The following is a 24,831-nucleotide window of genomic DNA, read 5'->3' on the forward strand; positions in this document are numbered from 1 at the left end:
TATTCATACCCTTTGCAAACTGTCACAGTCTATGGGTAAATTTATGCGAAAAGTTCTATACCATTCCAAATAGTTCAAGCTGTTCTAAAGCATCCTAATTACCCTGATTCATTTGGAACAGCTAAAATCTGGTCAGCAATTATAGGAAGTGTTTGATTGCTGTAATAGCCAATAAAGGCTTATATTGATTATTGAGAAGGGTATGAATAATTTTGGACATGCCACATTTTATTCAAATGTAAATAAAAGATAAGGTTTTTTTTTTTTCCACAATGATGCCTCTTGTACATCGTCTTATTATCTTCTGGGAGATGTCTGTGTCATTTCAAATCCAAAATATATATATATATTTATTCTGTAATGTGATCTGTTTCCCTATAGGTTAAATGATTGTGACTTAACAGACAGAAGCTGTCTAGCTCTGGCTACAGTTCTTGGATCAGTTAACAGTTTAAAAGAACTGAACATGAATAATAATAGTTTGCAGGATTCAGGGGTGATGCAGCTCTGCACTGGGCTAAAGGATATAAAGTGTAAATTGGAGATACTGAGGTAAATTATATGATTATATACATTTTTTAATATTCTCTCATGTATGAGAATGTAATTATTGATTATTGAGAATGTAAATATTGAAAGGTCCATCAGATTAGTGAGCTAAATGTTACATTTTTATTTCCCTATTGCAGACTTGCAAACTGCAGCATCACTGAAGCTGGTTATAAAGCTCTGGCTTTAGCTCTGAGATCAAACCCTTCACACTTGACAGAGCTGGATCTCACTGGAAATTATTCTGGACAATCAGGAGTGAAGGAGCTTAGTGTTTTAGTACAGGATCCAAACTGTCAACTAAAGATACTAAGGTGAGATGTGATGAAATTATATAAAATACAGTTTGGTATAAGTACAGTTGTTTTGCAAGATACAGGTTAAAAAAATCTATTGTGTTGTTAGATATGCTGGTGTTCTGGTTTATGGTACCTTGATAATTAATCCTGAGCAGGGCTCGCAAAATCGCTAGCACGACGTCCCAGGGCTATTGTGGTTTCCAGTCGGGCTATCAAAATGTGTCACCGGCTGCCCAACGGGCTATCGTAAAGTAGAGGGCTCCTGCAGGTCATTAAAAACTCCTCAAATTAGTTATATCAAATTTAAGGCCACATTAAGTTTTAAATATGTTAAATAGTATAAGAAAAGCCTTAATTATAAGACTTTAATTATAAGACAGTTGTTTCTGTGGAAGTTTTCAAACTCTCCAAACTCGCTTCTGCAGGAACTTCCTCTCTGTTTCTCCTTAGAACAACTTAGCTTAGTGGCTTAGCTCTTAGCTTGCTGCATTGTTCTTAGCACAGCGTCACTTGGCACAACAAAACGCTAGTTACGAATGTAACTGTGGTTCTATGACTAAGTGGAAGACCGCCAGAGGCAGTGCTAAAGCACTAGTGGAATACTCCTCGCGCTCGCGCTTGACCGAGAACCGAATAATAAAGTTGTCACCTCGTGACCAGTGACGTGCCTTGAACTATAATAACCCCTTAGCACGTCACCTCGATCTCTTAGATCATTCTCGCAATACCGAGTGACCAGAGACTCTGGCGGTCTTCCACTTAGTCATAGAACCACAGTTACATTCGTAACTAGCGTTCTATTTCCTTTCGCTCCAGACCGCCAGAGGCAGTGCTAAAGCACTAGTGGAAGACGAATACCTACGCAGTCACGAGGGATCCCCCTGCGAAGCATCTGGGCAGGCAGAAAGCACTGCAGCACACACTGCCGGCAAGGGAGTCACATTCAATCTGTAAAAACGTGAAAATGTACATGATGAAGCCCAGGTTGCTGCCGCACAAATTTCAGAGAGCGACACCCCTTTAAACGCTGCCCAAGATGTTGCCAAGGCACGTGTAGAGTGACAATGAATAGATGAGGGAGCAGACTTTCCTGCAGACTCGTACGCATGAAAAATAACCTGAGTCACCCAGTGTGCCAGTCTCTGTTTAGACAGTGCAGCGCCTTTGCGCATATCACTTAAGCAAACAAACAATTGGTCTGTCTTACGCCAGGCTGCTGTCCTATCAATATAAGCCCTCAAGGACCTAACGGGACATAGTTCCAACCGTACGTCATCTTGATCTGATGGTAGTGCAGCCAACATGATAGGTGTGTTCCTAAAATGTGGAGACAAAACCTTGGGCAAAAACGCCGGATTAGGCCACAATGAGACACTACTAAATTCAGCATTCCAGCGCAAACAGTGAACACTCACAGACAATGCATGGAGTTCACTTACACGCTTTGCAGTTGTAATTGCCAAAAGAAATGCAGTCTTGAATGACAGCCACTTAATATCAGATTCCAAAATCGGCTCAAATGGGGGCTGGCACAAGGAACCAAGCACCATACTTAAATCCCATGTCGGACTCCGGACTGCCCGTGGAGGACAAAGACGGTTAGCTCCTTTCAAGAAAGCAACAATCAGCTGATCAGATCCAAGTGAAGAAGCACCGTACTCAGAGCGATGAGCTGATAAGGCCGCCACATACACCTTAAGTGTAGATGCAGAACGTCCAAGCTCCAAAAGATGTTGCAAGAAATCCAAAATGCATCCCACTGAACACTGTAATGGATCAATATTACGGTTAGAACACCAATCACCGAATACCTTCCATTTACATGAATACAGCTTGCGTGTAGACGCAGCACGCGCATTCAAAACAGTGTCCCTGGCCCTCTGTGAACACTCCAAGAAAGGCCTGGTGGGCCCAGAGGCCACACCCACAGTTTCAGCCGATCCGGATGTGGGTGCCAAACTCTCCCTTCCAACTGACTCAATAGATCCGGTCTGTTCGGCAGACGACAAGGAGGCCCTATTAACACTGAAAGAAGGGTCTGAAACCACGGCCTCGCAGGCCAATGAGGAGCCACTAACAGCAGATGGTGCCTGCATTCGCGCACCCGACACAGAGTCTTCCAAATCAGTGGTAATGGGGGAAAAGCATATAGAATCACGTCCGGCCAGTCGTGGGCCAATGCATCCAGGCCCAGAGAGCCTGGTTCGTCCCTCAGGGAAAACCAACGGGGACAGTGGGACGTGCGACTGTCTGCAAACACATCCACCGCAGCGGTCCCATATGTTCTCCATATCATCTGCACAACGTCTGAATGTAGACTCCAATCTCCCTGTGACACCCTGCCACGAGAGAGAGCATCTGCAGCATGATTGAGTCGTCCTGGTAGATATGCTGCCCGGATGGAAAGCAGATTGATCTGCGCCCAAACAAGTAGATTGTGAGCTACACGAAGCACACTCCGTGACCTCGTTCCTCCCTGATGATTGATATAAAAAACGGCCACTCTGTTGTCCGTGCGGACCAAGACATGCTTTCCCCTGAGAACAGTCTGAAAATGCAAAAGGGTAAGGAATACCGCTGTCAGTTCCAAAACATTTATGTGCGCTGTGCGCAGAGCCCCTGTCCAGGTGCCGTTCACTCCCCTCTTGCGCCAGACACCTCCCCAGCCGAGAAGACTGGCATCTGTCCTTACAACTTCCCAGCGTGCAGGTGGAGGTCCCAATGGAACCCCTTTGAGGAGAAACTGCTGCTGTGACCAAGGTGTTAGGGCTTGCATGCAGCGACGTGTGACTCTGATCTTTGTGTGTTTGTCTCGTATCGGACACAAGCGTTTTTGGATGAGCCAGCACTGGAATGGCCTGAGCCACAACAACCCGAGTGGCACTACTGTTGTTGCTGCTGTGAGCTTCCCCAAGAGTCTTAAGAGAGTCACATAGCGCTGAGTGTGACCCACCCGAAGCCTTCTTATAGCTCTTAGAATTGACCCTATTCTCTCTGAAGTCGGGCAAGCCAACATTGTGACAGAGTTTAGGGCAAGGCCTATGTAACTGGTTGACTGCGTCGGAACAAGCTTGCATTTGTCCCAGTTCACAGTGATCCCCAAAGCTGTGATGTGTTCCAGCAGGTGACGAGCTTGATCCATTACTTGCTGGGGTGATGCCGCACAAACAAGCCAGTCGTCCAGGTACGGTAACACCCTCATGCCAGTCCTCTGGAGTGGCTCCAATGCTGCCTGGACAAACTTCGAAAAAACTCTTGGTGCCAAAGCCAGGCCAAACGGAAGAACCCTGAACTGAAATATTTGACCCCCTATGGCAAATCGAAGGAACCGCCTGTGCTCTGGTGCAATCGGAATATGAAAATAGGCGTCCTTTAAGTCTATTGTCACGAACCAATCTTGTGGCATGATGGCCTGTAGCACATCTGTTGTGCGTAACATTCTGAATGGTAGAAACTTGAGAAAACGATTTAAGTTTCTTAAATCCAAGATAGGGCGAAACCCGCCGTCTTTCTTTGTGACCAGAAAGTAAATGGAAAAAAATCCCCCGGGATGAACTTGGGGATTGACTTGTTCTATGGCACCTTTGCGCAACAACACCTGAACTTCGTGTGCAAGTGCCTGTGCCTGACGTGGATCGTGAACTATTGTCGGTCTCACGCCGGTATGAACAGGGGGTCGACAGCGAAACTGTATACGGTACCCTCTTGAAAGGGTAGCCAAGAGCCACTGATTTGCTGTTATTGATCTCCAATGATTCAATTGACTTTCCGTGAAACAGCCCGCTGTCGACCTGTGTGCGTCAACGCTCACGCAAATGCTTTTCTGTAGAGGTGGGGGGACGACGTTGGGGACCTGGGGGTCGAACGTGAGACTGACGTCCACGTGGTTGAAACCCACCACGTCTGGGAGGTGGAGGAGGTGGTGGAGTAGTCTGAGAGTTCCGATGATGGAAATGTTGAGAAGATCTATAACTCTGTCTTACACCAGCACTGTGAAAACGGGCACCAGAGGCAGCTAGAGGAGGCCTGGGGCCTGAGGCGGTCCCCACATGACGGGAGCGAGTTTCAGACACTGACACACGCCGGTCCAAGGCTTCCTGTGCAGCTGGTCCAAAAATACGACCAGGTACCAATGGTAATCTCCGTAAATTGTTCCTACACACCTCTGGCAATGAGGACTGGGCCAACCAAACTTGTCGTCGAGCTTGTACAAGAGTACCCAAGGCTGTTCCACAGTGATTGGCAATAACACCCATAGTCTGCAATGTGAGCTCAGTTAAGTCTGTCACCAATGGGTCAGATGAAGTTTCTCTCAGAGAGGTGTGTAGAGCCACAAGCATGTGTGCCAAAGAATTAGAAACACGGCCAAGGCTCGCTGTGGCATTGTATGCACGAGACAGTAATTCATCAGTGCGCCTACACTCTACATTGGGGCAACGGACATTCTCACGAAGCGCCTCATCAGGAGATACAATAAGCGCTGCCACACTAGATTCTATAGGTGGCATGCTACTAAGCCCTACTGTCTCTGGGTCTTGCATTACAGCCAGTATGCGGGCTAACTGATCGGGACGTGTAGCCTTCGTTGAATTTTGTAATGCAGACACCAATACAGTTGTAAAATCATTGCACTGAGGCATCGTAAATGACGTTCTCTGTGCACGACGCAGAAACATATTATCTGAACCCACTGCTGGTTGAGGGGGGTCTAGATTGATGCGGGCAAGCATAGCTTTTAATGTTCCTTCCAGGGATGCAACAACTGAAGATGACCCACCTGACTTCTCAGATATGGTCTCACTGTCAGAATGCTGCAATGGATCTGCAGGCAGATTCGCCTCAGCACCTGCAGTAACATCTGGAATGTTTTCAAAAAGTGAGTCAGTGGCAGCCACGGACATCACTTCCAAATCCTGTCCTGTATGCATTGTTGGTGGCGATGTCATACATAACTCAGTCTGAACCTCCTCTCGTGCGTCCGTTTTAGGCTGAGTTTTAGCCAGAAGCGGCAATAACAACTCAACTGCAGAAGACAGCTGATCAACTTTGCGTGCTAAATCAGAAGATCTGGTTTTCTTAGCCTTCTTTTCAATTTGAGATGTTTGCTTACGCTTACGATCAGCGGTGGTGATATTGGATAAAAGAAACAAATTATCCGATGCCGATTCTAGACCCGCCAGACGAGCGTGACGCACGGCGAGCGGCATAATGGAGCATTCCGGGCACGGGTCAGTCAGTGCCTCTCTAAGATGATCCATACCGAGACAAACAGGACATTGGCGATGTCCATCCATAATATCCATTACATTTGGGCACGTAGAACATTGAAGTGTATCCATGTTAAATCAATACTCACCCTAAAGTCGATAAATACGGTACACGTTAGTGATTAACGTCGCGATCAGGTGCGTATACGCTCTCAGCCAAGGCAGCCAGGGCTTCCGAGTGTATATCGTCACAGAGGCATTCAAACTTGCCGGCAACCAGCAGATTGAAGCCTCTTGCGTGATGTAATCCGTCTCTCACGATCGCTGTGCGCCGCGAGATGCGTGTAAGTCCAACAATTGTATATTGAAGTGATGTAATCAAGACGAAACAGCTCGCGATATATCCTGAAGATCTCTTCAGCAGCAAGCTGCACAAATTATCGTCACGTTCGATTCAACAAGCGAGAATGAGAAAGAGATCGAGGTGACGTGCTAAGGGGTTATTATAGTTCAAGGCACGTCACTGGTCACGAGGTGACAACTTTATTATTCGGTTCTCGGTCAAGCGCGAGCGCGAGGAGTATTCCACTAGTGCTTTAGCACTGCCTCTGGCGGTCTGGAGCGAAAGGAAATAGAACTTAGCACATGATGGACCACAACACTTAGAACAATGAAACCTATGGCCTAAGCATTGACCCATGCATTCATATGTACAGTATATATCTTAATATGGAACGTATGTATCTCAATGCATACATTATTGTATCACAAACAGCATTCATTAAGTATATACAGTGCTATAAATGGATGTGAAAAAGGGTTTAGTCAATTTAGTGTGAATGCATGTGACTATTTCCACATGGCAAAACTTGTGAGAGGAATTTATGGTTATTTACACTCCGTTAAGAGTCATGGAGAACAAAACAGTGAATGGTTTGAAAACACGTAAATGATAATACTGTATACTGTTAAGCTTTAAACAGAAAAAAATGAATTGTAAACGTAATGCTAATTTTAACAGGCTTAATTCTTACATTTTAATTTAAACTAAAATGCACCTTAATTTATTGAAAATGTTCTGTTTTTACATATTGTACTTTATTGTTCTTTAGCACTTTTAATCTGTTTAAAACATTTATTTACTTAATGCATTTTTTTATATTGTTTTATTTTATTTAAATGTTCAGTTTAATAAGTTATTAAACCTGTTTAAAGAAAAACTTCATTCAATACCATGATAAAAGCTTTAGCGAGTTTCAGGTTCAGGTTACAATAGCGTCATATTAATGATAGTCTATTGAGAACTAAACGCCTCTTTAAAAAGGTAGTCATCACATTTTAATGATTTTACATTCTCTTTTTGTCTTCAGTCTGAGCAGATGCAGTATTACAGAGAACCAGTGTCTCACCCTGACTTCAGCTCTGAAATCAAACCCATCACACCTGAGAGAGCTGAACCTCAGTGGCAATCAAATAGAAGACACAGGAGGGAATCACTTATGTGATGTAATGAAGGATTCACACTTTAAACTGGAGAGATTAAGGTCAGTAACATTCACATACAAGAATCAAAATGCTGAAAATCACTTCAACAGTTTAAACCAATACACAGTATACTCAATATCTCATGATGAGTCAGAGTTCCCATTTTATATATTTATTTATACTAAAGTTCGTTTGGGTTTTCAAATCTGATTGTTTGAGAAATGTGAGATAATGTACTGGTATTGCTACAGGAATGCCCTTTCACAATTTTGGATCACTCTGCTTGTTCTAGCAGGTCTTTTTTTTCTCTCTCTCTCTCTCTCTCTCTCTCTCTCTCCAAATGCTGTATCATTTTATAAATATTACTCTTTTTGTGTTACGTGAAGTAGTTTTAAGAGGTTTTTAGGCGAGAATGCACTTGCTTATAGTTTCAAACATGCAGTTTGTTAATAAAGATAACATCTACTTTAAAATTTGCATCATCATTTTTGGACATGTGAGCTCCAGATGGTCAGCAGGCCTTCTGCACTCATCAGTTCGCTCAAGAGCGGTCTCACCACAGTCAGATCTTCTAGAATTTACCATATAATTTATTATTGGTAAATTTAACGGTAGTTTTTGGTCTCATTAATCTATTATTTGTTCCAGAGAAGAAGATAGTTTTGGCAAAATCGCATGTTTATGTAAATTCAATGCTGTATATCAGAACGCTGCCTTTACTCTTGACTGAATTGCCTAGCAACTTTTGGATGGCTGGTTTTGTTGTTGTTGTTTATTAAATATTATTACTCAATAATAATAATAAATGATAATAATAAATGCACTGAGCAGCAAAATCACCCTTTACAGATGAAATGATATTAACGCTTTCTTCAGTAGACATTCAAACTATGCCATATAATTGTATATATGAATAATGAATGCTCTATCTGATGTGGGTCCGTTAATCACTGGTGAGGTTTTAATACAATAGACTTTCAATGAAGCAACTCAACATTAGTTTGTTACTAGTTCTAAAATTATGTTTTGGAATTAGTAACGGAGGCTAATGCTCAGCTGACCAACCGTCAAACTTTGATTTGAATCAGTGGCTGAAGGAAGTAGTTCGCACAAAAAAGGGCTTTTAAAGACACTCTGTTGTAATTTTATGTATTTACACACTCGTGCCGGTGAACTTAATATCACAAGTAAACTTGAGATATGGCTGTGTATTGGCACTCTGTGATTACCTGTGGCCTTGTGACTATGGTGAATCACAACTGTGCCGATATACAGCCAAAGTCTACTCATGTGATATTGCTCGTACATACACACACAAACATTTTCCACCTTTGTATTTTTGTCATTTGGTCAAATAAACATGATGTTCTCTCTTACTCTGTTTTATTTACTTATGAAAAAATACATATATTGTGAGCTTAAAAAATGTATTAGTTAATTTGTTTTCTTTTGTATTTTTTGTTCTCTTTCTGTCAATGTAGCTTAAGTGACTGTTATATGAAAGATGAGGGTTGTTCTGCTGTGACTTCAGCTCTGAAATCAAACCCATCGCACTTGAGAGAGCTGGACCTGAGTATGAATAAACTAGGATACTCTGGAGTAAAAAACCTCAGTGATCTACTGATCTACCCACAATGCAAGCTGGAGAAACTACAGTTAGTACAATTATACTTTACAGCAGTCACAGTGTGATTATTAAAAGTGAATGTTTAAGAACTGGGCCCAAGTTTCATTGTTTATACCATGGCATTGCAACCTCTGGCCTTTGTCATTGGTCACAACTAAAATTATTTGTCAGAATGTAAATTATTGCATTTCAAGTATTTGAATCAATGTGAAAATTTGATCATCATAGACCTGATTCATTGTCTTTACTCTTTTTGTCTTCAGACTGTGTAGATGCAGTATTACAGAGAAACAGTGTCTCTTCCTGACTTCAGCTCTGAAATCAAACCCATCACACCTGAGAGAGCTGAACCTGAGCTGGAATGAAGTGGGAGACTCTGGAGTGAAAAATCTCAGTGATCTACTGATGAACCCACAATGCAAGCTGGAAAAACTACAGTTAGTAACAGTAGTTACAATGTGATTCAAGTTTGGACAGTTATTGGTCACACTTTGTATGTTTTATGAAGTAATTCTTTAATTTGAAAAATATTAAAATATGAATTTGTAGATACCAAATATGGTTTATGTAAAGTTATATTAAATGGTGATTCTGTAATAAGGCATACATAAAAGAGTATACAATACAAAAGACGATATACAGGAATAATACACAGTGATCTAGGGATATGCATAGTCATTCATAGACAGGTTTGACTATGAATTTATAGGAAAGAATCAATTTGTATAGGTATTATGTGTCTTTCCTATGGGCAAATGTAGTGAGAGTCTGTCTGCATTCCTTAATAAAAGGAAACGGGGTTATCAGACTGTTCTGCCTATTCGGGGTTGTCCACAAAACTCTAACACATTTAATTTCACAGACATGGCTTAGACTTGACCACGATTAAGCTGTAGTTTAATTTGGACATTAATGTATTTTTTTAATAAATGTGCCTTAGATATACACATTACTGGTGTGCATATGGAGACAAAACAAGGGCACTGATAAGATCAATCAGTGCAAGTTTCTTTCATTTTAGTCTAGGACTACACTTAAGCCTTGTCTGAAACCTCAAACTTTCTGGATTATTTATTAAATATAATGAATAAATGTGTGTCATATTAGCTGCAAGAGACATCAGATAAATATTTCACAAATGAAAGAGAAGAAACTGTATCTTTCAGCACATAGAATTAGTTTGACTGGGTTTTGAAATAGACTGTTTGAAACTAAATGAATTGTAACTCTTAGATGATAATCATTGATCTGAGTCATTGTCTTTTCTCTTTTTGTCTTCAGTCTCTTTGATTGCAGTATTACAAAGGAACAGTGCCTCATCCTGACTTCAGCTCTGAACTCAAATCCATCACACCTGAGGGAACTGGGCCTGAGCTGGAATGAACTAGGAGATTTTGGAGTGAAAAACCTCAGTGATCTACTGATGAACCCACAATGCAAGCTGGAAAAAATACAGTTAGTATCATGATGCTACTATACAGCAGTTTACAGTGTAATTTTATTTTAAGACAGCAAGACTTGAGTTATGTTGGTTAGATCATTTTCTAGGTTTCCCCTTTTGGTCACACACACTGTATGTATGTGTAGGTGTGTGTGTTTGTATATAGAAGAGACTTGGTCAGTCAAATTGTATTAGTCACAGGAAAAGAAAATCACAGAAAGTGGTGTACATGACAGACTTATTATTAACAGCTGGTCAGGACCAGTGTTGGGTAAGTTACTATAAAAACGAATTAATTACTAATTACTTAATCAATGTTGTATTTAAAATACTTATCTAATTACTGTGTGTGTAAAGTAAACTAAATACTTCTTAAAATCCCAATAAACCCAGAGTGGACAAATAATAGAAATTAAACTCTTTAAATAATAAATAATTAAATAATACAAATGAGTCAAACATGAAATAGTTTTGCTTTTTTTTGCCACACACAGGTATTTTGTTTAATAAGCACCTAAAAGACGGAGATTCTAGTACACAGGAGAAGCATCTCTTCCACAATGTAGCCTGAAATAATTTCAGTTAAGTTTACAGTTTTAGCTTTATGGAGTATACACAAGACTAGATAATGATCCGAGATGTTATCACTCTGCTGCAGAATTTCAGTGCCATTAATATCAATTCCATGTGACAGTATTAAATCTAAAGTATGATAAGACAATGAGTAGGCCCTGACACATCCTGTCTAACCCCAGTTGAGTTCAAAATGTCTATAAATTCTGATCTCAATGTATAATTTTCATTATCAACAGATATTACAATCACCAACAATTAAGACTTTATTTGCAGCCAGCACTAACTCAGATTCTTTGATAAAGTTTGTATGGTGGCCTGGTAGCCTTTTTACAGTAGCCAGTAACATCACAGGAAATTTATCATTAACCCGTAGTACGCTAGATAATGATATATGAAGCACCGTTACGTTAAACAAATTGTACACTTCCCTCCAAAAGTTTGGAAACAAAAGTGGAGTCTTGGACAATATTGGCATGAATCCTTTATTTAATTTGTGATTAATTTTGCACTGATAAGGGACAACACAAACTACGAAAACATTTTATTACATAAACAGTTTATACATAGAAAAAACTTTTTGATTCATCAAAATATCCACCATTAGCAGCTATTAAAGCTCTGCATACTCTGGGCATCCAAGTTGTCAGTTTATTCAAACATTGACTTGATTGAGGCCCAAAGATGATTCACACTATGCTGATATCTTCCAAAATCACACTTTGCCAGGTGTGTTTCCAAACCTTTGGAAGCCAGTGTATTTGAAAGCAGACTTCTGAGAAATACTGAAAATATTGCTATAAATTGTAGAAACACCTCCCCTTTTACCTTTTGGGTGTGGCTCATGTTTATCACAGTAATCTTGGGGGGGTAGACTCATTTAAAATAATGTAATCATCTGGTTTTAGTTGGGTTTCTGTCAAACAGAGCGAATCTAAGTTATGAACTGTGATAATACAATTTACAAGAAGAAGTGCTTTTGTAGAAAGAGATAAACAAATGATAAATCTTGGCTTAATGAATATTTGATCCATATTATATCTGTTTTTTTTATTTGTACCTTTTTTTTTTATTGGTACCCTTAAATTATTTTGGACGTTTTTTGTATTTGCTAGTTCGGGGAACAGACACAGTCTCTGTAGTATGATATCTAGGTGAAAGAGTCTGTGTGCTGAGAATGAACTAATGTGAAATGAGGCGGCTAGCAGACAGTCGGGTTAACCAGTCTGTCAGCTTCCTAACCTGGGCTCCAGTTAGTCAAGTGCAAACTCTAAGACTATGTGCCATATTTCTAGAAAGAGAATAAAATTAAATTAAATAAAATGTTTTGCAATTAGAATACATGTGAATGATAATTATGTTTTCTTTACCATATTGGAATCAAAATGAGAAATTAATAATAATTGGGATAGATACGCAGAATCGCTATTACAGTCATTAAAAATCAAACAATGCTTAACCCCATACCAAGCATTTTTTTAAATACTTGCACCTTTCTGTTCACACTATTCTAATCCATCATTTCTTTGATCAGACCTCTTACTTACTCTTTCCTTTGCCCTTCTTAAAAATATTCACATGTTACAAGGACTTAATTAATTATAAAACAACTCCTGGTAACCGATATAGCTGGTATGTTTGCTCAGCACAGCATCAAGCGTAATTTATAAAATTAATATCATGTTTTGCTCAAAAATATAACATCATATGTATTTGAAATAATTTGCTTCTGTGGTTCCATGATGTTCCAGAAGATCTATTATTTAATGAAATTCTACACTGTGATATGTTGATTAGCATTGCATCGCAATTGCTTGTTTATTGTCTTTGTTTCCGCAGTCAAAATGTCTCTAACTGCATGTTTTATGATTGTAGTGATAGCTGATGAATTTGTTCATATACAGTGGGTACGAAAAGTATTCAGACCTCTTAAATTTTTCACTCTTTGTTATATTTCAGCCATTTGCTGAAATCATTTAAGTTCATTTTCTCCTCATTAATGTACACACAGCACCCTATATTGACAGAAAAACACAGAATTGTTGTCATTTTTGCAGTTTTATTAAAAAAGAAAAACTGAAATATCACATGGTCCTAAGTATTCAGACCTTTGCGCAGTATTTAGTAGAAGCACCCTTTTGATCTAATACAGCCATGAGTCTTTTTGGGAAAGATGCAACAAGTTTTTCACACCTGGATTTGGGGATCCTCTGCCATTACTCCTTGCCTCTCCAGTTCTGTCAGGTTGGATGGTAAATGTTGGTGGACAGCCATTTTTAGGTCTCTCCAGAGATGCTCAATTGGGTTTAAGTCAGGGCTCTGGTTGGGCCATTCAAGAACAGTCACAGAGTTGTTGTGAAGCCACTCCTACATTCTTTTAGCTGTGTGCTTAGGGTCATTGTCTTGTTGGAAGGTAAACCTTCGGCCCTGTCTGAGGTCCTGAGCACTCTGGAGAAGGTTTTCATCCAGGATATCCCTGTACTTGGCCGCATTCATCTTTCCCTCGATTGCAACCAGTCGTCCTGTCCCTGCAGCTGAAAAATACCCCCACAGCATGATGCTGCCACCACCATGCTTCACTGTTAGGACTGTATTGGACAGGTGATGAGCAGTGCCTGGTTTTCTCCACACACACCATTTAGAATTAAGGCCTAAAAGTTTTATCATGGACTCATCAGACCAGAGAATCTTATTTCTCACCATCTTGGAGTCCTTCAGGTGTTTTTTAGCAAACTCCACGTGGGCTTTCATGTGTCTTGCATTGAGAAGAGGCTTCCGTCGGACCTCTCTGCCATAAAGCCCTGTCTGGTGGAGGGCTGCAGTGATGATTGACTTTCTACAACTTTCTCCCATCTCCCGACTGCCCCTCTGGAGCTCAGCCACCGTGATCTTTGGGTTCTTCTTTACCTCTCTCACCAAGACTCTTCTCCCCGATAGCTCAGTTTGGCCGGACGGCCAGCTCTAGGAAGGGTTCTAGTTGTCCCAAACGTCTTCCATTTAAGGATTAAAGAGGCCACTAGAGCTCTTAGGAACCTTATGTGCAGTAGAATTTTTTTGTAACCTTGGCCAGATCTGTGCCTTGCCACAATTCTGTCTCTGAGCTCTTCAGGCAGTTCCTTTGACCTCATGATTCTCATTTGCTCTGATTTGTACTGTGAGCTGTAAGGTCTTATAGACAGGTGTGTGGCTTTCCTAATCAAGTCCAATCAGTATAATCAAACACCGCTGGACTCAAATGAAGTTGTAGAACCATCTCAAGGATGATCAGAAGAAATGGACAGCACCTGAGTTGAATATATGATTGTCACAGCAAAGGGTCTGAATACTTGGTGATATTTCAGTTTTTCTTTTTTAATAAATCTGCAAAAATGTCAACAATGCTGTGTTTTTCTGTCAATATGGGGTGCTGTGTGTACATTAATGAGGAATAAAAATGAACTTAAATGATTTCAGCAAATGGCTGCAATATAACAAAGAGTGAAACATTTAAGGGGGTCTGAATACTTTCCGTACCCACTGTAAGTGATTTCCTGGAATGTAAGTTTTTTACTTATCACATGAGAGTGTATGATGTTCCATAATGTTCGCATTGCCTAATTTTGGGTAAAAATAGGAAAAAAAAAATGCTAAAGTACTTTGTAATGCTGAAACTTTAGTAGTATTTCAGCAAACTACTTCTTTACTATTGTTTGAGTAATATTATTTATATATTATTATTTGTATTTTTTGTATATTATTTTTCAGTACTTCGATTATACTCTAAATAGCAATATTTTTACTTGAGTACAGTTTTTAGTACTCTTTCCACCACTGGTAAATCATTCTATCGATCTGGTTCTTCCTAGTGCACCAGTTTGAAACCGTTCGCATCTCCAGCAAGCACAAAATTAACCAATATCACAGAGTTATTCAGTTACTCTTACAGTACACTGACTGAACTGCTGTGAAAAGAGAGCTAATGATGAGCATGAACAGAGCAGCTTATATTCCTACTATGATTGTCTATAACACAGCACTGTCTAAAACGAAGTAGCTCTTTTGGACAACTAATTTAATTAAATAACAAATAAATTGTAATTGATTATTTATAGTATGTAGATCATGGTTTTTGTACTGATGAAGACTGAGTAATTCACTTTATATGTTCAAGACTTGTAAAACATCATGATATGCACATCACTGCCTGTACCTGTATTTATGTGTATTCGTTGCAAAATTTAATGGTAAGGAACTTGTCAGATTGTAATGATGATGTTTTACTGACTAAAGTTATGATTACTGACTTGATATATTTGAATATGCTGAGTATATTTTCATCCAGGCTGGGACGAAAATGGTCATTATGTTATTGCAAGTGCTTTTATGCTAGAGCATAAAAGAACAAGTGAACAAAGATATTTACTTCTCATCACTAGAATCTTGTCACCATGTTAAACAGTGAGATGACCAGAGCATATTGCTAGTGTCTGACATCATAGTTGCAAGTTCACACAGCTCTTTGAAATTATTCAAATGATCTCGAACAGGCTAAGTCAAACATCTTTAGTGCCAACGTTGATATCAATCTTACTGAATTTACGTTTCACATTAGCCATCACTTTTAAATTTGCCAAGATTCCAGGCACTCTGGCCCATGGTAACTATTGGACTTATAACTGGTGTCACTATTTTCACAATCTGTACAATAGAATTGTTAATAACTAGGGCATGTTCATCAGGTTTAATGTTTAACTGTTTAATGTTTTAATCGTAAAAGAAGAGCGGTGATTGTCCCATGACTATGCCGGCTCAGGATCACCCAGTCGCTGGAGGTTTAGATTAAAAGCAAAAGATGTCAAATTAGTTTGATGGATGGTATCAGAAATATGGTGAGAATTAAATTACATTTTAGCAGTTTAAACAACAGAGTGATGGTAAAATAGCAAACCACTCAGCAGCATGGCAGACAAGCACACGTGTATACAAAACACAAAATAAATTCACTTTAAGGATTTATATTGATGTTCAGATAATGCTTGGAAGAACTGATTAATCAACTGAAGGTTACATTTTCCTTCTGTTCAAGACTTTCAGACTGCAGTATCACTGAAGAAGGTTATAAAGCTCTGGCTTCAGCTCTGAGAGCAAACCCTTCATACCTGATAGAGCTGGATCTCACAGGAAATGATCCTGGACAATCAGGGGTGAAAGACCTCAATGATTTACTACAGGATCCAAACTGTCAACTGAAGACACTGAGGTGAGACGTGATGAAATATTACAATATAAATTATATTCTGGTAAAATATTCAAATATCTTGAATACATATGCTTTCACTAGTAGACTAAGTTGCATCAAATTTAAATTTCAAAAAAAGCAAATTCACTACTATTACTAACTCACTAATCAATCAAGATTTGAATTGATTGATTCCTGATTTATCTTCCTTTATACAGGTTTTTGGGTCCTGCTGCAGATGAAGCCTGTCAGTATGTGACTGGAATTGTGAGTAAAAACCCATTACTCCTGAGAGAGCTGAATCTGAGTAAATGTGAACTAGGAGACACACAAGTGAATCAAATCACTGCTCTACTGCAGGATAAACACTGTAAACTCAACACTCTGATGTGAGTATTGTTTTAGTTTATTATTGTACATTTCAAATATCCAGTGGTGGACAAAGTACACAAATCAAGTACTCAAGTAAAAGTACAGATATGTATAATAAAATATTACTTCAGTAAAAGTATCAAGTACTCCTTTTCAATCTTACTCGAGTGAAAGTACAAAAGTACATGGCCTTGAATGTAGTTAAGTAAAAAGTACTGCTTGATGAATGTTTGTTTTGTAATTGTACATAGGTTACTTATATAAATTAATTTGATATTATGCATTTTTTATAATCCTACTGCGCAAAATACCTGGGTTTTTCTTAAAATAACTGCTATGAAGTCAAGGTATATTTTTGTTGTTGCTATGGACTTAGTTTGACAAGAGTGTTGTCAAGTATTCACAGTGAAGCTTACACTGCATGTGTAACAATTTTACCATAAGTGATTTAATTTTCAGCAGTAAGATAATTTGTGTTTTTATAGTTTTCTTATGTACAGGTCCTTCTAAAAAAAATAGCATATTGTGATAAAGTTTGTTATTTTCTGTAATGTACTGATAAACATTAAACTTTCATATATTTTAGATTCATACTACACAACTGAAGTAGTTCAAGCCTTTTATTGTTTTAATATTGGTGATTTTGGCATACAGCTCATGAAAACCCAAAATTCCTATCTCAAAAAATTAGTATATTTCATCCGACCAATAAAAGAAAATTGTTTTTAATACAAAAAAAGTCAACCTTCAAATAATTATGTTCAGTTATGCACTCAATACTTGGTCGGGAATCCTTTTGCAGAAATGACTGCTTCAATGCGGCGTGGCATGGAGGCAATCAGCCTGTGGCACTGCTGCGGTGTTATGGAGGCTTCGATAGCGGCCTTAAGCTCATCCAGAGTGTTGGGTCTTGCGTCTCTCAACTTTCTCTTCACAATATCCCACAGATTCTCTATGGGGTTCAGGTCAGGAGAGTTGGCAGGCCAATTGAGCACAGTAATACCATGGTCAGTAAACCATTTACCAGTGGTTTTGGCACTGTGAGCAGGTGCCAGGTCGTGCTGAAAAATGAAATCTTCATCTCCATAAAGCTTTTCAGCAGATGGAAGCGTGAAGTGCTCCAAAATCTCCTGATAGCTAGCTGCATTGACCCTGCCCTTGATAAAGCATTTTACCCCACCTGTGGGAAACGCCCCTTTGGTACAATAAAGCAATAAACCCCAAGAAGCCATGGTTTACAGTGAATTTATAAGAACTAAGGGGCATTGTTAGCGGAATTCCTAAAACCCCCTTATATGTTATAAAATTCACTGTAAACCACAGCTTCACAGGACTTATTGCTCTTATAAAATTGTTATTCCATATTCGTTGTAAAGTTTCACAAAATAAAACAGAGCAAATAAAGTTTAATAATATTAATAACAACTGACAGTTGTGACCTAAATATGATTTTCATTTACAATAAGTAATCCTAAAATTCCACATGTACTCAGGGGATTATTAGACTTATGAATACTGTTCACTGGACACTCACTCTGAATGGATCATTTGAATCAGTGATTTGTTGACTCAAAGCAGCTGCAATCGGATCAGTCCAACTCTTAAATGAATCATTTGGTGCGATTTGCAAACTGATTTATTGGGGTCATTGAAAAGAATCAGTTTGTTTATAAATAGGACACCCCTTTTGCATTTGAAGTAGCAATATTTTTATGAAATGTAGTGATCTTATGCGTTGGAATGTAGTGAAGTAAAAGTTACTCAAAATAAGACTACTCCAGTAAAGTACAGATATTCTGAAAATTTTTACTTAAGTACAGTAACAAAGTAAAAATGCTTTGTTACTGTCCACAACTGCATATATTGTAAGGAAACCAGGTGACCAAAACGGTAATCATCAGTAATCACTGCATACTCATCAAGTACATGTTTTTGTAATTCTTTCTCCTATTTATTATTTTAGGCTGTGTGATTGTGGTCTAACAGAGGAAAGCTGTTCAGCTCTTGCCACAGTCCTGAGATCAAACCCCAGTCTGAAAGAGCTTGACATGAGCAACAATAATCTACAGGATTCAGGAGTTAAGAAACTAATGATAGGAATAAATGATACAAACTGCAAACTGGAGAAACTTAGGTGAGTACAATGAACCATTGTTTGATATTTTTCTAGCATTCTCTTTAGATCAAACTTAATTACTGGATAGACTAAATAAGTCAATTTGATCAAATGTTTTTGTACTGATCAGGTAAGAAAACATAATGCAAATTTAATTTTAAAAAACTATTTTTGCACAGTTATTAATTGTACATTGTAATTGTTCCTCTCTTTGTAGGCTTTCAGATTGCAGTATCACTGAAGAATGTTATAAAGCTCTGGCTTTAGCTCTGAGATCAAACCCTTCGCACCTGATAGAGCTGGATCTCACAGGAAATGATCCTGGATTATCAGGAGTGAAGGAGCTCAGTGATTTACTACAGGATCCAAACTGTCAACTGAAGACACTGAGGTGAGATGTGATAAAATAATACAAAATAAATGACATACAGGTGGTTTATTAAAATAAAATATTTTTGCATTAATAAAATAAGCTGCACAATTTAGTTTTATTTATTTATTTATCTATGTTGCATCAAAGTTAAACTTCAAGATAACCTCTATACTTATTACACCAAGTTTACATGAATTTAATCCTTCTTCATCTTGTCTTCTACAGGTTTTTGGGTCCTTCTGCAGATGAAGCCTGTCAATATGTGACTGGAATTGTAGGTAAAAACCCATTACTCCTGAGAGAGCTGAATCTGAGTAAAAGTGAACTAGGAGACACACGAGTGAATCAGATCGCTGCTCTACTGCGTGATAAACACTGTCAACTCAACACACTGATGTGAGTATTTTTAGTTTAAGTTACATTACTTTTAGAATTTTTGAATTGCTTGATTGCCACTTGGCAGTTTTAATTTCACACTTCTATTTTTTTTCATGTTTCAAATCATTTGAAATGACATTATTCAGTGTTTTATGTTTACAACAAAGCATTATTTATACATTAATAACTGCAGGTTAAATGCATCCATGTCCCCTCTGAGCTACTTCAAACTGTGTAAACACGTCTAAATGCCACTTGTGTGGCTTTCAAATACTTCATCCACCATTGACTATTTTAAGGCAATGGATTTCCTCAAATTTATTTTAAGTAAATAAACTTAATTCATAATTTAAAATATATATGTTAAATGAATTGTCAAGTTCACTTTACTTATTTATTTTTTTTAATTATGCATGAAGTTCAAAGCTGTGAAGGGGTTGGTTGATTAATTGTCTGATTAACGCTCTGATACGTTACATGGCTGTTTTTCATGTTTATTCAATTTCTGCTTTTATTTGATTAGTCAAACCATTCTGGAATAATGCACAGACAAATTTTTAGAAAGAGCACACAGAAATGGATGTAAGCCTATATCTCCACAACACTTTAACATATTGACACTAAACTTGATGCGTGTTATAACAAGCATGAACCTGAGGCTACCTGCACAGTTTTGGAACCACCTAGTAGTCAGGAAATATAAAAAATGGCTTTTTGCTTATAACTTCTTAATGGTTTGACCAAAGGTCATAAATTATAAAATCATAAATCTGGTCTCTTTAGGTTCGAAGAAGCATGCTGAGTTTATCCATACCCAATTTTCCTACTGTATGTCAGCCATTTTAAGTTTCGGCCATTTTTCATTTTTGTCATAAAATGCTATATTTTACAAATGCATTGGCGTTTCTGTCAAACCCCCATTGGACTGTTTGTGTTGGTTTCTCCCTCATGTGCCCATATATGGTTGTTCCCGTTTCCTGTCCTCGTTTGATCATTATTTAATCACCATCACCTGTCTGTCTCATTAGCTACCTGAATGAGAAAAAAAGAAAATTCAGGGTAAATGTTGTATTAAGTTCTGTTCAGTTGTATTCAGTTCTGTGTTTGGTCATCTGGTCTTAACCCTTTGAGCGGTACGGTCCCAGATATGGGATTCTAATTACTGTGCCCCTGGAAGTACGGTCCCACATATGGGATTTAGAACGTTCGGTGACGTCACGCAACTGTAAAATTCAAACTGCGCTTTGGCGCGCTGGCTGGCGCTGAGCCAGAGATGGACGAGCTCTGCGCTTGTCATATAATCATAACTATGCAGTGTTTTTCAACCATATAACGCTTATTTTAGATTTCAGATATTTAAATACACACAAGTACTAGTAAAAGGAGAAATTTAGAGTTTGTAAAATACACACATATGTCTATGGAAGCAGCAAATAACAATCTATTCAAATATAATTTGCCGATGTGTTTTATTTATATTACATACACATAGGCTAAGTAACTAAAAAGTTCACTCTATTCCTCTTCTAGTTCACCAGCCACTTACTTGCATGTGTTTCGGGAGAATGAATTTACATGCTGTAAATCCGGCTGGCAGGACTCTCTGAACCGCAGCGCGAACAAACATGGCGGCGTCCATCTCACATTATAGAACACAATCCAGATCATTTATATAGGGTTTTAAACGACGAAATATACTAATTCACACATATTTGTGAATCGGAATAACAGATAGTTCATGACATGGTAAACAAGTCTGAGTATTCTGAATAAAAAAGGAAAAACTAAATAAAAGTGATCTAAATGTCATGCAGTGTTATTGTGTCTGTGTGGTGTCACATGACAAGCTTGATGCATCGCCATGGAAACAATAAGGGCGAACGTTCTAAAATAATGGTCGTTTAAAAAAACTCACTCTCGGGGGTCCGCTAGAATATTTTAAACTCGCCAGTGAAAGGGTCAAGGTTATGTGTTTGCCCTCTTGTTAGATTCATCTGTGTTGGAATTACCTTTGGATTATATTAAAGAGTCTATCTGTCTTTGTGCGCCTTAATTCTGCATACGAACCATAACAGAAGACGGACCTACAAACAGTTGTGGCGTTTACCCTGTGTTTTCTTTTTTTTCTCATTCAGTGTCTTTATCTTTTCCCCCTTTATGGACTATCCCGTCGTCCTTGTCCTCCTACTGCAGCAGTGGGAATGCTCTCTCGAGGCCCACACCACTGATTTTGTTTCTTGTGAGCGCAGCTGTTTGGGGACGGCCCTCAAGAAAGCCTAGTTGCCTTGATTGAGTGGGTGCTGGAGTCTTGCCGATCGTCTGTTCGCCAAGTCGAGCAACAGAGCTGAGGTTTACCCTGGAGACAGAGGCCGTCACGTCCGACTAGGTGCGAGAGCCAGGAACATCGCACACCATGGAGGAACTCACAGTGGGGCTTTAGAATGAAAGAGGAAGGCCCCGCCCACTGAACCTCCGATAGAGACTGGTGTTTCAGCCAGTCTCCATCGGCTGGAGGATCCCTCTTCTAAGACTAGGCCTTGTCACTACATCCCACTGGCTCTGTTGGGATCCTCCCTCCCACCAGCTATGTCTCAGTCCTCTGTCGCACCGGATTTCTACCTCTGCCTCAGTCACCTGAGCCTTGGGCTCCGCCTTGGTCCTCTAGATCCTCAGTGTCACCCAGGATCATTGGTTCTCCTTCTCCGCCTCGGGCTCCACTTGCTTTGCCTCCGTTGGTCGACCCCCTAGAGTCATCAGCCCTTCCACCACCATGGCTCCTCCCTCCGTTGGCTCCACAGTGGGCCATCATCATGGCCGCGGCCTGGGTCTCATCTGGCTTCTCCTGCTCTGGGTGCTTTCTGTTTCCTCCCTGGCTCCTACCTCCGTCTGATCCGCCCTGTCTTCTCCTTGGACTCTGTTGCTCGTCTTCCTTGGTATTTGTCCTCCGCCAAAGCCTCCTTCTATAGAGACTTCCTGTTTCCATTCCACATCCACTCCTTTTTGTCCGCCCCCTAAGTCTGTCCATTCTTTTTCTATGGCACGAAGTTGTACCTTCCAGGAGGGGTGCAAACTGTCACACCCCCATTGGACTGTTTGTGTTGGATTCATGTGCCCATAAATGTTTGTTCCTGTTTCCTGTCCTCATTTGATCAATAGTTTATTACCATCACCTGTCTGTCCCATTATCTACCCTTTAAAAGTTGTATTTAGTCCTGTGTTTGCCCTCTTGTTGGATTCATCTGTGTTGGAATTACCTTTGGATTATATTAACCCGTAAAGGTCCACTGAAGTGCCTTGAAACACGCAGCGTTATCCTATGGTATTCTACTTCTTTTGAATAACCAATAGCATTCCATTTATATCTGCTCTGGCCAGAGTCGTTGATCTCGGTAAGGCCGCATTTGTAAGCTTATGACAGGAACAGTCTAATAAATTACCCCATAGATTCAATATGAAATGCTTGCTAAAACAAAATAGTGATCATAATCATGCTGAGGTTGTGTAGTTAAATACATGCCGACCCACGCATAAGATCTGATCCGTGCTATCGCATCTCTGGACCGGAGCCAAGTCCGGAGTAGATTGTGCGTGCTGCCGTGGTCCGCTTGACAACGTGAAACCAGACCTCATTTACACCCATGGGAAAGCACATTTACACTGTCTGAATCATTCTCTATCGCCTACATTGCACACTAAATGCCATTCATCATACACAAACCTCTAACACTGTGAACAAGGGAACAATCTCAGCCGCAGATTCAGCGTCTATTTATAGTGTAGGGGGTGGGATGCTATGGACTCTAGAGAGCATTTGATTGGACAGAACATTTGATGAGAAGCTGAAGTGCACGGTGATATCATCAAAATCGATGATTCATATTGGCGGAAGTGACGAGACTGGCCATATCTTGTAAATGCGAATTTTGTTGTTGTTTTGAAGCACTAGTGTTAATTTCGTCAGACGAGACGAGACGAAATATGTTCGTCAACGACCTTTTTTTTCATGACTAAGACAAGACGATGACAAGACTGCACCACTGTCCAAAAACGCTGACTAAGACTAAATTAACATGCATTATTGTTGACGAAAAAAGACCAGACGAAAATGTTTTGCATAAAATAAAAACTAAGATAAAATCTCTCTTCATTTTCGTCTACAATCGTCTCTGCTTTTTCATCAGCTGTTACGGCTTTAAAATATTCAAACTGCGCTTTGAGGCGCTGGCTGGCGCTGAGCCAGAGACGGACGAGCTCTGCTCTTGTCATATAATCACAACTATGCAGTGTTTTTAACCACATAACGCTTATTTTAGGTTTCAGACATTTAAATACACATAAGTACTAGTAAAAGGAGACATTTAGAGTTTGTAAAATACACACATAGGTCTATGGAAGCAGCAAATAACAATCTATTCAAATATAATTTGCCGATGTGTTTTATTCATATCACATACACATAGGCTTAGTAACTAAAAAGTTCACTCTATTCCTCTTCTAGTTCACCAGCCACTTACTTGCATGTATTTCGGGAGAAACGGATGAATGTATATGTGCTGTAAATATGGCTGACAGGACTCTCTGAGTCTGAACAGCAGCACGAACAAACATGGCCGCGCCCATCTCACATTACAGATTACGATCCAGATCATTTATATAGGGTTTTAAACGACGAAACATACTAATTCACACATATTTGTGAATCGGAATATTAGATAGTTCATGGTATGGTAAGCAAGTGTGTGAGTATTCTGGATAAAAAAGGAAAAACAAAATAAAAGCGATCTATCTGTCATACAGTGTTATTGTGTCTGTGTTGTGTCACGTGACAAGCTTGATGCGTCGCCATGGAAACAATAAGGAGGAACGTTCTAAAATAACGGTCGCTTAAAAAAAAAACTCACTCTCAGGGGTCCGCTAGAATATTTTAAACTCACCACTGAAAGAGTTAATCATTTGTGAATGTGTCTCCTAAATCAGAAATTGAAAACCAGACACGTTTAACATTTGCATTCAACAAAAATCATTCAACAAGTGTATTTTGTCAGGTAATTATTACATTTAACCAATGTTTGAGATATGTGAAACACTTTTTTTTACTGAAATGTGTATCAGTAATAATCTCAGTAATAATGTGTTATTTTAAAAAAAGACTACAATTTTTTGACTAAACCTAGACTAAAATATATTGAGTTC

The 24,831-nt window shown here is 39.2% G+C and overlaps 2 protein-coding genes across 2 annotated transcripts in view; both read left to right on the forward strand.

The window, feature by feature from the left end:
- Positions 1 to 1,802, forward strand: part of LOC141338861 (NACHT, LRR and PYD domains-containing protein 3-like) — a 28,492-nt gene extending 26,690 nt beyond the window's left edge. The window contains exons 10-12 of the mRNA XM_073844476.1: positions 690 to 863; positions 1,004 to 1,094; positions 1,665 to 1,802. Of these exons, the coding sequence (XP_073700577.1) occupies positions 690 to 863; positions 1,004 to 1,094; positions 1,665 to 1,802 (403 nt within the window). The remainder of the gene's footprint in view (positions 1 to 689; positions 864 to 1,003; positions 1,095 to 1,664) is intronic.
- Positions 1 to 24,831, forward strand: part of LOC141337967 (uncharacterized) — a 117,558-nt gene that overhangs the window by 65,542 nt on the left and 27,185 nt on the right. The window contains 6 exon segments of the mRNA XM_073843540.1: positions 9,456 to 9,604; positions 16,247 to 16,420; positions 16,618 to 16,788; positions 18,735 to 18,905; positions 19,105 to 19,278; positions 19,486 to 19,656. Of these exon segments, the coding sequence (XP_073699641.1) occupies positions 9,456 to 9,604; positions 16,247 to 16,420; positions 16,618 to 16,788; positions 18,735 to 18,905; positions 19,105 to 19,278; positions 19,486 to 19,656 (1,010 nt within the window).

This window comes from Garra rufa, chromosome 7 (assembly GCF_049309525.1).
Source record: "Garra rufa chromosome 7, GarRuf1.0, whole genome shotgun sequence".
Lineage (NCBI taxonomy): Eukaryota > Metazoa > Chordata > Actinopteri > Cypriniformes > Cyprinidae > Garra > Garra rufa.